General features: G+C 45.2%; 2 protein-coding genes across 2 annotated transcripts in view; one reads left to right on the top strand and one right to left on the bottom strand.

Annotated features, from left to right (window-relative positions):
- The window catches only part of LOC138242514 (zinc finger protein 135-like), a 446,217-nt gene extending 440,572 nt beyond the window's left edge, over positions 1-5,645 (bottom strand). Inside the window, exon 1 of the mRNA XM_069198048.1 lies at positions 5,573-5,645. Coding sequence (XP_069054149.1) covers positions 5,573-5,645 — 73 coding nt within the window. The remainder of the gene's footprint in view (positions 1-5,572) is intronic.
- A 5,536-nt stretch (positions 5,646-11,181) lies between these two features.
- LOC138242513 (apoptosis-associated speck-like protein containing a CARD) lies at positions 11,182-14,024 on the top strand. The gene is made up of 4 exons (XM_069198047.1): positions 11,182-11,190; positions 12,202-12,349; positions 12,718-12,753; positions 13,750-14,024. Exons 1-4 carry the CDS (start codon positions 11,182-11,184, stop codon positions 14,022-14,024), a joined length of 468 nt encoding a protein of 155 aa, XP_069054148.1.
- The last annotated feature ends 2,134 nt before the right edge of the window (positions 14,025-16,158 follow it).

Here is a 16,158-nt window from a genome sequence, read left to right as displayed (position 1 = left end):
AACAGCCAGTTCATTCTCTTGGGGCCCACGAGGAGAGACAGAATCCAGTTCAATAAACCTCTCGGCAATTTCCTTCGTACGCACATTATTAAACTGGCCTGCAAAGTCCCCAGTTATTAAGGGTCCAGGTGTCTCTCTCTCTCAGGATCTATGTTCATCGCGGGCACAGTCTGTCTCTTTCGGCTCTCTGTGTGCTGTTCCCCCGAGAGTCTCTTTCCCCTCTGCAGCGGGGAGCTCTGTGCAAAGAAAAGAGAGTTTATTATAACACTGCAGCTTGTGAACGTGCCTCTTTCAGGTTTACACCCATACAGAAAATCTAAAGGGCAATTCTGGTAGCTGAATATAAAAACAGTGGTGTCATGTAATACACACCTAATGTACGCACAGTAGATGGCAGTGGTAGCTAAATATAAAAAAGAGTACACAACCACCTTTCACAAATATTTTACACGTCGGAGCGCTTTACAGGTCATGGGGAATCCTACTACCGCCACCAAAGTGCAGCCCCCACCTGGATGATGCGACGGCAGCCATAGTGCGCCAGAACGCTCCCCACACAGCAGCTCTCAGTGGGGAGGGGAGCAGTGTAATGAAGCCAGTTCAGAGAGGGGGGTTATTAGAAGGGCATGATTGGTAAGGGCCAATGGGACATTTGGCCAGGACGTCGGGGTTACACCCTACTCTTTTCAAGAAACACCCTGGGATTGTTAATGACCACAGAAGGTCAGGACCTCGGTTTTACATCTCATCCGAAGGTTTTACAGATGGTTTTACAGACTCCGACGTGTAAAATATTTGTGAAAGGTGGTTGTGTACTTTTTTTATATTTAGCTAACACTACCATCTTCTGTGCGTACATTAGGTATGTATTATATGACACTACTGTTTTTATATTTTTAACGACCACAGAGTTTCAGGGCCTCAGTTTTACGTCTCATCCGAAGTACAGCGCCTGTCTACAGTATAGTGTCCCCGTCACTATACTGGGGCATTAGGACCCACATGGACCGTAGGGTGAGCACCCCGTGTTGGCCCCACTAACACCTTACCCAGTAGCAACCTTAGTTTTTCCCAGGTGGTCTCCCCTCCAGGTACTGACCAGGCTCACACGTGCTGAGCTCCAGTGGGGGAGGCTGCCAGCTGTGAGTGGCAGGGTGATAGGGCTGCTGGGACTGGTAATTGACAAAAACCTAAAATGGGACAAATGTTGTGACACGATCTATAAAAAAAGGCCAATAGAGACTCTTCTTTCTTAGGAAGCTACTTTAAGGTAGAGACAACTATTCTCACCGTTTTCAACAAGTCATTCATTGAAAGTGTCTTCACCTATTGCTTCCCTTGCTGGTTTGGCAACTGAGGAAGAATTTTAGCATTTATCTTTTATCAAGTATATAATACAGTGAACTATCTGCCTTTGCTCATATTCCTTTTGCTTAGCAACAGTATTAAAGGATAATTCAAGCATATGAATTGACCTTTTGACATGAATGCTACAACCGCAAAATGTCCAGCTCATTTCACATCTTCTGTTCTCTTACTTCTGTTTGTCTATATAAAATAAAATTGCTTCTTAAGAAGAACGTGGTCAATTACAAAGAAATCTATAGTAGAAAGAAAAAAACAACTCCAAATATGGGAACTTAGAACTTTCCTGTGTGAATCTGCTGTATAACACTAATTGCATTTACCATCTCTTTGGAGAGGTTACTCACACCAGCAGGCATATCACTCTGCAGCACAACTGGCAGCCCCCACTAGAGCTCAGCAGGTATGAGCCTGGTCAGTACCTCGAGGGGAGATCTCCTGGGAAAAACTAAGGTTGCTGCTGGAGGAGGTGTTAGTGGGGCCAGCAGGGGGCACTCAGCGTGTGGTCTGTGTGGGTCCTAATGCCCCAGTATAGTGAGGGGGACACTGGACTGTAAACAGGCACTGTCCTTCAGATGAGACTTAAACCGAGGTCCTGACTTTCTGTGGTCATTAACAATCCCAGGGCATTTCTTGAAATAGGCAGCCATGATTTGAGATGCCACCTTTAAAGGCACTATATAAAATAAAGTTGATTATTATTGTGTGAGGTAGCAACGGGTTATGGTGCTGAAAACATCTGCAAGACAGTAACAGGGCTGAAAACATGTCGTTCGGACTAACATCGACTTAAATGTGTACTTATATTAGAGAAACACTGCACATCACTGATGTCAACTGCTCGTTATGGTGGTCCGCTTTAGATGTTTTTTGGGAATATTAGCAAGGATTATACATTTATTGGATTTTTACTGGATTGTTTTTTTCATCATTGGTATCTGTTTTAACGGAATGTTGCCTTTTGATATGTGCTCGTCTCTGTGCGACCGGGAAGACTTAACTAATTTTCCTGTGAAAATGTCACGGATGTCCAAAGGGACTAACTGTGGGGAGCAGGAGAGCAGAAAAAGACCCATATGCGTAGCGGCGAGACGGGAAAAAGGCCCGGGCTCATTAGTGCAAAGAGTTCAGGAATGCCGTATAGAAACCTATGCCCTCAGGGAGCAGACGTGGGGCGCCCTGGTGCTAGGCGGGTCTCAGGACATCCGAACGTCAATGCTGAGCGAGGACAGAGTGCAAGACCCGGAAATATATAGCCCAAGGGAAAGAGAGGGACAGAAAGGACTGCAGGCCGGAAACAAGGGACAGGATAGAGAAGGAGCTCCCTCTGGCTGCAGAGGGCGTGACAGAAAATGCGATGTTTTAGCATTTATTAGGCGTGGTTAATGGGGAAAAAAAAGTGATTTGTGTGGTGAGCAATAATCTGTTCTGTTAAGAAGTTGTTGGGACATCTCGTTCAGAAAATGTAATAATATAATAAGCCCTCGCTATAAGCGTACTTGATTTATATGTGTTTTGCTGGAATTAAGTCACTTCCTTTGTGATCTTGCTTCTTTAATAATAATAATAATAATAATAATAATAATAATAGCTTACACTTACAGAACGCTTTTCTGGACACTCCACTCAAAGTGCTTTACAGGTAATGGAACTTGAACTTGAACTTTATTGCCATATGTAACCGGTACTGGTACAATGGAATTCTTACTTACAGAAAGTCTCTCGATTGTAAAATAAGTGTAAAAAACAAAACAAAGTGCAAACAGTGCATCAAGACAATGTACAAACAAACAATAGACAATGTGCAAGTAAACATGTAGACAGTTTGAATGTAAACAATACAGACGTGTAAACAATGACTGGAGATGTGCAATAGATAAGAAATCATAAAGAGGTAGATGGTGATGGTGTAGGTGTGGTCCAAGGGGGATGGCTAAATGTGTTCGCCAGTCTCACAGCTTGTGGATAGAAGCTATTGAAGAATCTAGTGGTAAGTGTCCATATGCTCTTATATCTCTTGCCTGAGGGCATTGGGGTGAAGAGCTCATGCCCGGGGTGGTGACTGTCCACTGTGATGGCCAGAATTCTACCACAGAAGCGGTCCTCATAGAGCTGTTTAATCTCGGTGAGACCGCAGACGATGATCTTCTGGGCCATATTGACCATTCTCTGCAGTGCCTTTCTTTCTCGCGAAGAGGTGTTGCCATACCACACGGTGATCTCGTTGGTGAGGACGCTCTCGATGGTGCAGCGGTAGAAGTTCACCAACACATGTATTGGCATCCCCCATCGCTTGAGGCACCTCAAGAAATAAAGACACTGCTGAGCCTTCTTCATGATAGAGTCAGTGTTCACAGTCCAGGTTAGATCTTTAGAGATGTGAATTCCACAGATGGGGAATCCCACTACCGCCACCAGTGTGCAGCCCCCACCTGGATGATGCGACGGCAGCCATAGTGCGCCAGAACGCTCCCCACACACCAGCTCTCAGTGGGGAGGAGAGCAGAGGGATGGAGCCAGTTCAGAGAGGGGGATTATTAGGAGACCATGATGGGTAAGGGCCAATGGGAAATTTGGCCAGGATGCCGGGGTTACAACCCTACCCGCTCTTCTGGTTCCCCGACTTAACCATATATAAAGAACAAAATATGCAAAAACTTTGTTTTAATCTGAAACTGTATATACAAAGATTTTAAAGCCACTATGTACAATAGATTTTTATAATTATAATCATTCACTGATGATAACTTCTCATGAGTATGTATATTATATTGACATTTATATTAGTTATATTTACATATCACAGCATGTTAAATATTCATTTTAAATCCATGAGCTCTTCAGCCTTGTCTGGTAGTGAGGACGAATCAGATGTTAAATTGAGGAAGGGAGACAGTAGCTTGAGCCCCACCCCCCAAACAGACTGAGAAAGGGTTCATTGTCACACAGATGAGCACTTTTGTAAGACAATGTGAGGCTCTGAACCTCAGCAGCCACAAATCCTGCTCCTGTGTCAATGTTAGAGGGGTTATAAGACATTCGACATGCATTTTTTTAATTGATTCATGGCCTAACTTGTCCTCCCTATTCACTAACATTGTAAGACAGAGAGAGAGAGGGGTTCATACAGACACACTGACTGGACACTCCAGTACATTGTAGTGGTTTGATGGGTTTACTGAGACAATTATTAATTGTAGCAGTAATCACAAGGTTGTTTGTTGGGGCTTTTAGGAAATCAATCGTCAGAACAACTAACATGTCACGATTATAGTTCCCCCTCCTTAAGGGTGCTCCAGCCCTTTCACTTAAGACTTTATTCTATGCACCTGCTCCCTATTCCCAGCCCACCTTAAAAGCCAGGCGCTGACGCTCATCCGGGCTCTGCATCTGATTTCCATATCGTGCGAGTCCGGGACCTGGAAGCGCCTGGTCCCGTTAAGGTTTAAACCTCTGTTCCCGTTCCTGTTCCCCGTCCGCCGGTTCCGACCCGGTCTTCGTGGTTTTTAATTTTTTGTTCTGACGGATCTCCTGGTTTTGGACTTACCCTTATGTTTTGGATATTCCCTAAGGACTACTCTTTTGGATTGTTCGCCTCGGCCACACCTCCCCCGTGCACCAGCGCACCTTGGACACGCCCCCCTGTCTTCAGCCCCGTTTTCCTGCATGACGTTTCCCTAGTGTTTCCCCCACTCCGTCGGACTGTGTCGTCCGCATAGGGTCCGGAAAGAACTGTTCGTTACATAACAACGCACACACACTGGTTCAATACACGAGATACATTTATTAATATAAATTGTGCACCAAACATATACTACTCTGCCTGGATACGAGCGGCAGACCTTACTGTGAGGGTTATCAATATACAAGGTATATAATCTCGAAGAGATGCAAACACAAAGAGATACACAACAGAGAATATATGTCAATATATATCGTTCGGTTACCAAATCGCTAATCAGTGTTATTACCCACTGTTACTCTAAACTCGGAAGTAAATACATTACTCATTAATTAAATTGATAACAACTTGTGTTGAGGTACAATTGTACATTCTCGAGACGCAATGTAGAACATGGGGTTTACTTATCCACTGTGTTTGGATTTGGAATTTCCCGGCACGAACACCCAACCAGCTGACAGGCTCTGTTGCAGCCTCTGTTCCAGCGGTTGTCCAATGGGCATTGTGTCGGCGTCTTCTGGCTACCGGCCAACCAGTCAAGGTGCAGCTCGGAGTAGGATGGGCGGAGGAATCTGACTGCATCGTGCAGGGCAGTCATTGCTCCGAGGGGATCTACCAGCAGTCCGGCTGGGTAGTAGAAAGTCTCTAAGCACAGAGTGTGACTGCGAGTCCTCACAAGTCACTCTTTTGCCTGGGAAGAAGCTGGTTCGTTCCCGGTCCAGCGCTGCTTCTGAATAAGCTATTCAGGTTGTCGACGACGGTCCAACTGTAGGCTGTCGTTGATCAAGCGGAGCATTCACGTTGGTAGAATTCTTAGTACGTACGGGATCCTCGGCCTCGCGCTTAGAACAAAGTCCAAGTCCTTTTGCAGACAACAGTAGTTGTCACGTGATTGTCTCTGAGGATGCGCGAAAATGGCCAAGGAGAACCCCGATCTGAGCTTGCGCTCCCTTTTTGACCAAGACCCAGATGTGTGCTGATTAGTTGAGAGTTTGGAGGGCATTGGAGACCCACGTGGTATTACCACGCCCTGCCAGTCCCTGATTGGTTGGTCAAGGTGAGATATAAGTCACTTACTCTTGACACTTAGGAATGCAGTCCAGATGTCCATTCGGCACTCCCTAGACTGATAGGCGCCAATGGATGACCATTGATCATGATAGCCAGGCTTAGCTAAGTGCATCCCAGTCTGGGAGCTTGTTCCTTATCAAAAGAAAACATCTTAAATCAGCCTGCATGAATACTTTCTCTGTGGCTGCACCACAGAGATGGAGGGTGAGATGGGGCCTCCTTTAGGAAAGCATACCAACGCTTCATTCTGTCTTATTAACAAGCATTGCCGCTACAGTGGGATCTTGAATGCGAGTTTGCAACAACACGGCGACTTGTTGTTCTGCATCGTAAGTATATTTTATTACCGAGATGTAATAACTGGTCTGAGAATTGGGACAGCAGCTCCCCTTTAACCACATGGCTGTCCTTGGGCCAAGTATAGAAGGGGGAGGATGATCACACATAGTCCAGATAATTTACTTAGGTGAATTAATGTTGGCATCAATTAATAGGACTGCCGTATCATGTAATGTTCGACACCTCCACTGGCCTGACAACACTACAAGAAAGGGTCCAGTCAGCTGCCGTAACTACCGCCGAAAGAGTCACATGTGACTGGCAGCCGGTAAGTTGTTGGCTCCTGACGTAGCAAAAATGGAGCTGTCTACTGCTCGGCTCCCAGGTGACTCTGGGAGATGACTGTAAACTACATAACATAACCTGTGGTCCTGCCGCCAGCCTAGAGTTACTGGGTTGAAACCCTGATACTGGCCATCTAGGATTGGGTGGGTTCGAGGACAGGGGGGTGATGAGATCAAGAGGACATTTGGGGGGAAAAAGGGTATGAAATGAAGTATCTATGGAAAACGTTGCAAACATGATAAAAGAGACACCTTACAGACAGATCCCCCCCACCCAGACAGAGTCTTAGAGGAGCAGGTTGTAGCGGCGAGGCTTAATAATAAGGCAGAATTAAGTGTTTCTGAGCTTTCCCAAATTAGGCCTCATTTCTCTGTTCATCTCTGTGGTGCAGCCACAGAGAAACCATTCATGCAAGGTGATTTAAGGTCCAAGGACAGCTCCCAAAGGGGGATGCACTTAGCTAAGCCTGGCTATCATGATCAATGGTCACCCATTGGCGCCTTTCTGTCTAGGGAGTGCCAGTTGGACATCTGGACTGCATTACTAAGTGTCAGGAGTAAGTGACTCATATCTCACCTTGATCAACCAATCAGGGACTGGTAGGGCCGAGTAACCCACGTGGGACTCTGATGCCCATGGAACTTTCAGCCAATCAATGAGCTGAAGTTCTTCCAGGTAAAAACAGGCAACACAGAGAGCCTGGGAGATTCAGATTCAGATTCAGACAAGATTCAGATTCAGATTCAGATTCAGATTCAGATTCAACAATTCTAAAGGGAATTCAAAGGAGAATTCCAGGGCAGGACGGCCCAGGAGCAGGAGGCTCCCAAGGGCAGGACATTCTCGCAGCGCGCCTCCTGACCATCCTGAGACTCAGCCCAGACAACCACGGAACGGCCAGTGTGTCCGAGTGCCAGAACTTTCCTTTGTTCTAAGAGTCTAGAGTGGAGGTTGCCAGAGAGTAACCAGCAGCAGGCCTCCTGAACAGGTCGGAACTGTGGACAGCTGAATCACTATTCAGAACTAGCTCTTCATCAGGAACGAACCGGTCCTCTTCCTGACTTGCTAGGACCCACAGTCATCTTTTCTCCTGTGCACAAACTGTGCTAGTTAAACAACACCAACTAGCCGGTCAGTGAGCATCAGCAGCGCACCGTCGCAAGCCGCACAGCACAGCCTGGCACGGAGCCAGAGAGCGCGGATTGGACAGCAACAGCCTGCAACTGTTTCTTTGAGTCCGCAGGAGATCTGAATCCCCAAAGATTGGATGAGTATTCAACTTCAATGCATTACAGCTCGAGAATTCAATTGTTATCCCAACCAGTTGATATCAATTTAATTCCTAAGAGTTATGTACTTGTTTTGAGTATCTAATGTAGAAGTTGTAACCAAGTTCACTTTACGAAACGGTCTAAATGGATGATATACTGAACGTATGTCCTCTTGATATGTATAACACTTTGTAACTGATTGAATATATATCTTTTGTATTCTGATAACCCTCTCGATAAGATCTGTTAGTTTTACATGCATATTCTATGTATTAATAAATGTATCCTCGTGTATTAGTACCTGTGTGTGCGCGTTGTTTGAGTTATGTCGCATGGTTGGATTCTAAAGCCATCAAAAGAATCAACTTTGTGATTTACTGCTACAATTAATAATTGTCTCAGTAAATGCCCAAACCCTACAGAACTGGTGCCTTCAGAGAGCCACTACATTACATATTTGGCGTCCCTGAACCGGTTTTCCCTACAAGGTCATTGGAATTTACATATTGTCTCACAACTGAAGTGCTGTGATCGTCCTCCCTGGTAGATCTCACTCCTGTCACTGCTCAGTTCTCAGTTTCCACAAGTTGGACATCTGAGTTGCCTCTGTCCGGGGTACCTGAGACTGAGCGATCTCACACTGCGGGATTTGAGGCTGGGGTAGCTATGTCTGAAGATGGCACAGTCAAGGTAAGTGTTTATATATCCTGATAAACCCATTTCCTAACGATTTTTTAGCACTCTATCATTTTTCTCTGTCTTAAGAGAATCCAGGGTATGGGCTTCAACAACATGGATGTGCAGCTTGTTCCACATCCCCACCACAATTTTTGTAATGTAGTACCTTGTTTCAGAAGAGCAGTGGTCCAGTACAGCCTCGTGTGGTACTCCACTAATTACATCACTGATATAATTAAGAGCAGTGGTCCCAGTACAGACCTCTGTGGTAAGCCACTAACTACACCACTGATATAATTAAGAGCAGTCGTCCAGTATAGACCTCTGTGGTACTCCACTAATTACACCACTGATATAATTAGGAGCAGTGGTCCAGTACAGACCCTGTGGTACTCCACTAATTACATCACATATATAATTAAGAACAGCAGCGGTCCCAGTACAGACCCCTGTGGTACACCACGAGTTATATCAATTATATAATTAAGAAGAGCAGTGGTCCAGTACAGACCCCTGTGGTACTCCACTAATTACATAAATGATATAATTAAGAGCAGTGGTCCCAGTACAGACCCCTGTGGTACTCCACTAATTACATCAATGATATAATTAAGGGCAATGGTCCCAGTACAGACCCCTGTGGTACTCCACTAATTCCATCACTGATATAATTAAGAGCAGTGGTTCAGTACAGACCCCTGTGGTACTCCACTAACTACATCACATATATAATTAAGAAGAGCAGTGGTCCAGTACAGACCCTTCTCTGTACCCATTGTTTTATACTCAGTAGCCAATGTTTCTTCCTACTCTGTCTCACAGACACCTCCTGTGCTTCCACACTCCAGTTTCTGTCCTCAGACTAGTCTTGACGGGAGCTGTGTGAGATGCAGGTACAGAGGCAATGTGCTGTCTGCTGTTTGTTCTGTGTGCTGGAAAGCGCCTTGTAAAGTTTCCCTTCTGAAACTGAAAATGCACACTGGTGTCTACACAGACCACAAGTCTACAGAGTTGTTTGCTTCTAATTCTCTATATTGGTTTGCTGATTTCATTTCACACCTGCCCTCACCTCTCTCAACCTCGCACCACTTGATTGGCCACTCTGCCTGTCCCCTGCCCACCTCCTCCTTTCTCCTGGCTTTTGTTTTCCCATCTTTGCTTACACCCAATGAAGGCTCTTTTTCTTTGTTCAACGTCTCTGCTTGGTCCGGAGGTCTTGACGTGCAGTTGGAGCTCACGGGTTTTCTCTGCAGTTTCGCTTTCAGCAGCAGAGGCTGCTACGCGTGCAGTATCACAGGCCTGAGGTTTGTCATGGCCTTGCCAGCCGAAGTGCAGTACTGGACTGAGCCTTTCAGAGCTGAGCCCTCCCTCCTCAGCAGCCTGCAGCCTGTCAGCCCCACCTACAACATCAACTGTCCCGTCAGTAATGTGCTGGAGCTCGTCTGCTTTCCCCACTCTGAAACCTCACCAGGTCAGACACACCTGGGGCTCCACTGCACACTGGTGTAGATCTCACACAGCTGGGGCTCCACTGCACATTGGGGTAGATCACACACAGCTGGGGCTCCACTGCACACTGGGATAGATCAGACACAGCTGGGGCTCCACTGCACACTGGGATAGATCACACACAGCTGGGGCTCCACTGCACACTGGGGTAGATCAGACACAGCTGGGGCTCCACTGCACACTGGGGTACAGTCTCACAGAGCTGGGGCTCCACTGCACACTAGGGTACATCACACACATCTGGGGCTCCACTGCACACTGGTGTAGATCAGACACAGGTGGGGCTCCACTGCACACTGGGGTAGATCACACACAGCTGGGGCTCCACTGCACACTGGGGGCAGATCAGACACAGCTGGGGCTCCACGGCACACTGGTGTAGATCAGACAGAGCTGGGGCTCCACAGCACACTGGGGTAGATCACACACAGCTGGGGCTCCACTGCACACTGGGGTAGATCACACACAGCTGGGGCTCCACTGCACACTGGGGTAGATCAGACACAGCTGGGGCTCCACTGCACACTGGTGTAGATCAGACAGAGCTGGGGCTCCACTGCACACTGGGGTAGATCAGACACAGCTGGGGCTCCACTGCACACTGGTGTAGATCAGTCACAGCTGGGGCTCCACTGCACACTGGGGTAGATCACACACAGTTGAGTCTTCTCTGGACAGAAAGGGGTTGTGTCTTATGAAGAAGCTGAGTCTAATGTGGGGTTTTCCTGTCTCCTCCTTGTCACAGATATCTGGGCTCAGCTGAAGGTGGCCCACAGACTGGATGGAAATACAGAAATCATTCAGCCCACGGGAGTGACAGATTCCCATGTTGAAGTCAAAGTGGATAGATTCTCTCCTTTCACCATCGTACTGAAAATCCTTGGGTTTAAAGTGGAGGTGAGAGGTCAGCTGCTGCTGTTGCTCCTGAAACTATCTTCCAGGCAGAAGCTCATTGTCCTGCTACTGTCCTCCAATGTCAACATGGAAGAGGTGAGACCAGGCAGCTCTTCAAAGACACACGGAGCGTTTTAATGTCCTGATCTTCAATCCCAGACAGAAATAAATTATTACCTCAACAGTCTGGAAGAGGGAGAAAGAGACTCGATAGCATTTTATTCTACAGTCTGTCAGTGAGCGTTTCTAAGGATTCCTCCTGGTGTCCTTTTGTCTAGTGGGATGTGTGGAATGAGTCCATAAGCAAAGAAGAAAAATTACAAACAAGACAAGGTGTTTTAGCCCATGGAGCTCCTTTTAGGGATACAGTATATATAACAGTAGAGTCTAAAGATTCTAACTGAAAAATCAAACACAATGTCAGAAAGTGTACTTTCTCAAATCCATTGACTTCAAATAACAACTGTAAAACATTGTCAGCTCTCCTGATGTTGCCATTAAGACTGACACTTTCACATGTTCATTACGAAGGTGAAATCGAAGTACACTGGGTACAAATTCATTCCCACTTTTTCAAACTGTGTCCTGGAGTCAACGGAATACAGCCTATCATGTGGGATAGAGGGATCGACAGTCCAGCCAAAGGTAGGCTCTGTACCTGCAGACATGACTCTGCACACGAACACAACTGATCTGTCAGGACAGGACACTCTTGAGCACAAAGATAACATTTTGCACATTTCTCCTGTAAACTTTAGGGGCCACATTGAACTTCAGGACAATTTTTTTTCCTTTCTATTAACGGTAATGAAATGTTTTTCAGTACAAAAACACAGAGGCTGACATGTGAACTTGATCCAAACACAAATATCTTAAACTTCTTGGACATTGGAGAGTTGCACTAACATTCAACAGATTTTTGGAGCTGCTATGTTCCCTATCATGAACCACAAAGAAAAGACTCTTTCAAAGTTGAATACGTTTTTAAAAAAATTAATTGAGACCACTGCAAGTACAGGGGGAGATATATCATGGACTGTTCCTATGACCCATATAGAGATTTACATGTGTGTGAATTTTACATCAGGCATGTTATTTCTTTTCCAGAAACACTTGTTTTTCCTAGATTACGACCCTAACTTCCACAGGACCTTTGAAGTCATACTTTCCAAGGAGGTGAAGGAGCTGGAACTGGAGCTGTTTAGATCGGAGAGTAAAGAACTGAGAGTCTGGTCTGGGAAAGTGCTGCTGGAAGGTGGGACCTTCCAGGTGGGTCATTGACCACAAATGACCCTTTTTTCCATAAGCGTGGTCCTACAATTGAGTGTGTGAAGTGTGTATTGTGTTGTGTTCAGTGGGTAGTGATTCAATGATAGTTATAGTATATTGTGAGTGTGTGGTGTGTTTTGTTGAGTGGATATGGTGTGTAATAGGTTTGGTATATTGCGAGTGTGTCTGGTGTGTTGTGTTGCGTGAGTCTGGTGTGTGAATAAGTCATCCTGCCCTGTTCAATCCAAGCAGTTTAACAGCCTCCTATCACAGATAATGTTTAAAACATAGAGGAAAAAACTAACTTCACTTTCAGCTGTTTTAGTTTCTTCAAGCTCTGCGTTTCTTTCACAGATGCTGTAGAAGGAGTGGCTCCTCCAACAGCCCGTGGTGAGTTTCAGTTCCTAACTCTTTGGGGAGCTGAGTGTGAACTAGTGAGCGTTCAACACAATCCAGCCTGCTTCTTGAAGAGCACAAGCGTTATGCAAGTTATACAAAGCTCGGTTGTCAGTGTCTTGGGCATGACTTTCTCTGAATAAAACAAAGACTTGTCACATGAAAGATACAGCTTCCTGCCATGAGGAACCCATGTTAAATCACCCTCTGCTACTTTAGCCCACTGACTCCCGGAGCGATAGCTGTTACTGAGCCCTACTTGCCTGCATGTCCAGTTTTTTTTGTGTTTTTTTTGTAGTTGCTGTTCATGGTCTTAAGGAAGAGAAAAAGATTATTTAGTATAATAATCAACAACAGTATGCACATCATTTTAGCCGATCACTATGATAGCGATCTATAGTGAAAGGATGAAAAATGTAAATATAATATCATTAATTATTTTACAGCTATAGTTGGCTTATTTGAGTAGAACTGCATTATTCACTGAACTATGTAATGGTCTGTATGGTATTAGTTGTTTAGGGTGGGTTTTGAGTGAACTTGGCTTCGGTTCAGAACGGGGTGGATTTTTTCCCATAAGAAATAATGGCATTTTTATTTTTGATTTATGATCTCCCACCTTCCGAACAGAAACATACCTGGGTATGAGTGTGTTAACAGAAACTGGGTAAAGAGAAGCAGCTGGAATGTGTCTACACAACTCAAAAATGTTGTGCTATCATGGCAAATTACACTACCCATAATTCCACTGGGCAACATCCTGCTGTATTTGCAGCCTGCAAGTCGCTAAGCTGCCTGTCATTCACAACCCATCCTGAGTCTGGTGTTTTCAGAAGTAGCTGTCTTGCTGTTGAGTCACTTGGAATGCCCACAGTAGCACGGTCTATTTAAGAGGGTGAGATCATATCTGAAGCTGATGACAATTATAGATTAATTTTGCTGTGACTAATTAATAAACTGTGACTCTTGTGGTCGCCTCTCTTCCTCCAGTAGGAGGTCACTTTGTGGACAGACACCACACAGAGCTGGTCAGAAGGGTCACCAGGGTGGAGCCCATCCTGGACAGCCTGCTACAAAAAAACATCATCACCCACGAGGAGTACAGTACGATCTGCTCCAGAGGTACCCCTTCCGAGAAAATGAGGGAGCTGCTGTTGGGTCCCATGGTCTCCTCTGGGGACAGGAGGAAGGATGAGCTCCTGAGGATCTTGGCAAAGGAGTATCTCTATTTGATGGCAGACCTGAAGGGACAGGAGTTTTCATAACACCCTCTTTGTGAGAGTCGCGGGTCTGAGGTGAACAAACCTTTACAGGAAACCCTTTCCCACCCGGCCCGCTGTCGACTGTGGAGCCACCAAAGCTGAGAGGAGGGACCCCATCCTGTGTTCGAGCAGGAGGAAGGTACAAACACCCTGGTCAGCTGAACACGGACCCTGACGACTGACCAGGAGGAGGGAGGACAGCACAATGTAAAAACCAGCCTATACTCCCCAGCAGGCAAGAGAGAGAGCAGGAGTGGCTCTGGAAACACCCTAGGATTATATTTTAACTTGTTATTCTGTTTCAAATTAGTTTGATTTCTATACAATTTATATTCTACAGTTTGACATTTTTAACTAGCCACGTTGAAATGCGTTGGTCTCACACAGCTTGTTATCAATCCCACTCGCAAAAAAGTACCTTTGTCTGAATCACTGCACATGTGTCTTTTGTTTCACTCTTATCTTTCTGATCACTTGGCTGTTTCATTCGATTGGAATTCCCTGTCTCACACTCTTCAACTCTTCAGCTCTTCTCGCACTTTCACAACAGGAGACCAGAAAAGGCCAAATCTACATTTTCTTGCTGTCCTGTCTGTGATACTCTGAATGACAAGGAGCAAACCTTTAATGCCTCTCATTTAACTACTCTTTACACCTAAGCACCTTTTAAAACTAGCTCTGATAAAGGCTGACCAGCTGCAGTCAATGAAGGCAGTCTCCCACAAACTAGAAAGTACAGTAAGTGGCATCATTCTGGCTTGAATGTACATCTACATTCCTGGAAGGAGCAGTTGACTGAGTACAAGGATGCAGTAGAGTCTGCTAGATCCAGCTACTTCTCCCATATCATTGAGAACAACCATAACAATCCTGGACAGCTGTTCTACACCATTAACTGATTGCTCAAGCCTAACTGCCCTACCACATTACCTGCCTCATCCCCACTTTGCAACAAATTCTCTGCACAAACTTACCAAAACCACCACTCCACCAATCACACCTGTTTTACTGCTTCTAATTGCCTGACATAAGAAATGGGCCTTTTAAACACTTCAGCTACAACTGTTCCTAAAAACAAGCTCAGCTCTGAACAACCTAAACAGTTGTCACCCTATTTATCTAACTTGCCTTTTTGTGAAAATCTGAGTGCGTGCTGTTGCAGCTCCACTTAACAATCACCTCACTGCAAATAACCACTTTGTAACAGAGAGAGGAACCACAGTGAACTTTAAATTCCCATGGACTGAATTACCATTTCTGATACTTAAACCTACAGTATGCCCACACTAAACCTGACACTAAAGTAGCTGTCTCTGCACTCTTAAATAGTATTTCTGATATAAAACCCTTCGTCACTTACAATTTCCTTTAAAAACTGCCACAAGACAAGCCCCATGAACTCTGTAGAGCCAATGCAGTAACCCTGTCTGTGAATTGTACTGTACTTGAGCTTCAATCTAAACTGAAGAACATTAGGATTATATCCAATCCTTGCTTGATTTTTGACTCTCGGGTGCAAAATATTGTAAACACATTATTCTTCCATCTCAGATATACCACCAGACTATGTTCTATTTTGTCTTTGTTGCTGAAAAGTTGGTCAATGCTTTTGTCTTCTCGTATTGATTGCAGTAATGCCGGGGTATTTAAATCCACACTGAACAAACTTCAGTATGACCAGAATTTGGCACCCAGAATCCTGACCAGGCCTAGTGCAAGTGATCACATTACTGTCCCTGCACTGGCTTCCTGTCACATTTCTTGTCGACTTCTAAATCCTCATGCTTACATACAAGCAAGGCTTGGCACCTTAGTACCTTAGGGATCACAAGTGAGAAACTGTCCAGCAGTCAGAGAGAGTTTGTTTGGTTTCACAGTCTCCAGTAATGGAGCCAGTTCCCCTGTTTCTGTGCAAAATTATTCATACTTGTATTTATAAAGTATATAAAGGGTTAATTGAAGAAGCTTTCAGGAACGTGGAGTGAAAATGGAAAAACACACTCGTGTGTCAAAGTGGTGTGAGTTCAGTGAAGTGTAGTTGCAGTGTGGGGAATTGTCCTGTTCAGTCCTGTGTGTGTGTTACAGAGTGTGACAGTTTTTAAATGGGATAGTGTGACATCAGCTGTAATGAGTGTAA

This window comes from Lepisosteus oculatus, chromosome 14 (assembly GCF_040954835.1).
Source record: "Lepisosteus oculatus isolate fLepOcu1 chromosome 14, fLepOcu1.hap2, whole genome shotgun sequence".
NCBI classification, from domain to species: Eukaryota; Metazoa; Chordata; class Actinopteri; order Semionotiformes; family Lepisosteidae; genus Lepisosteus; species Lepisosteus oculatus.
The sequence above is the reverse complement of the archived record's forward strand: the minus strand, read 5'-3'. Positions and strand labels throughout refer to the sequence as shown.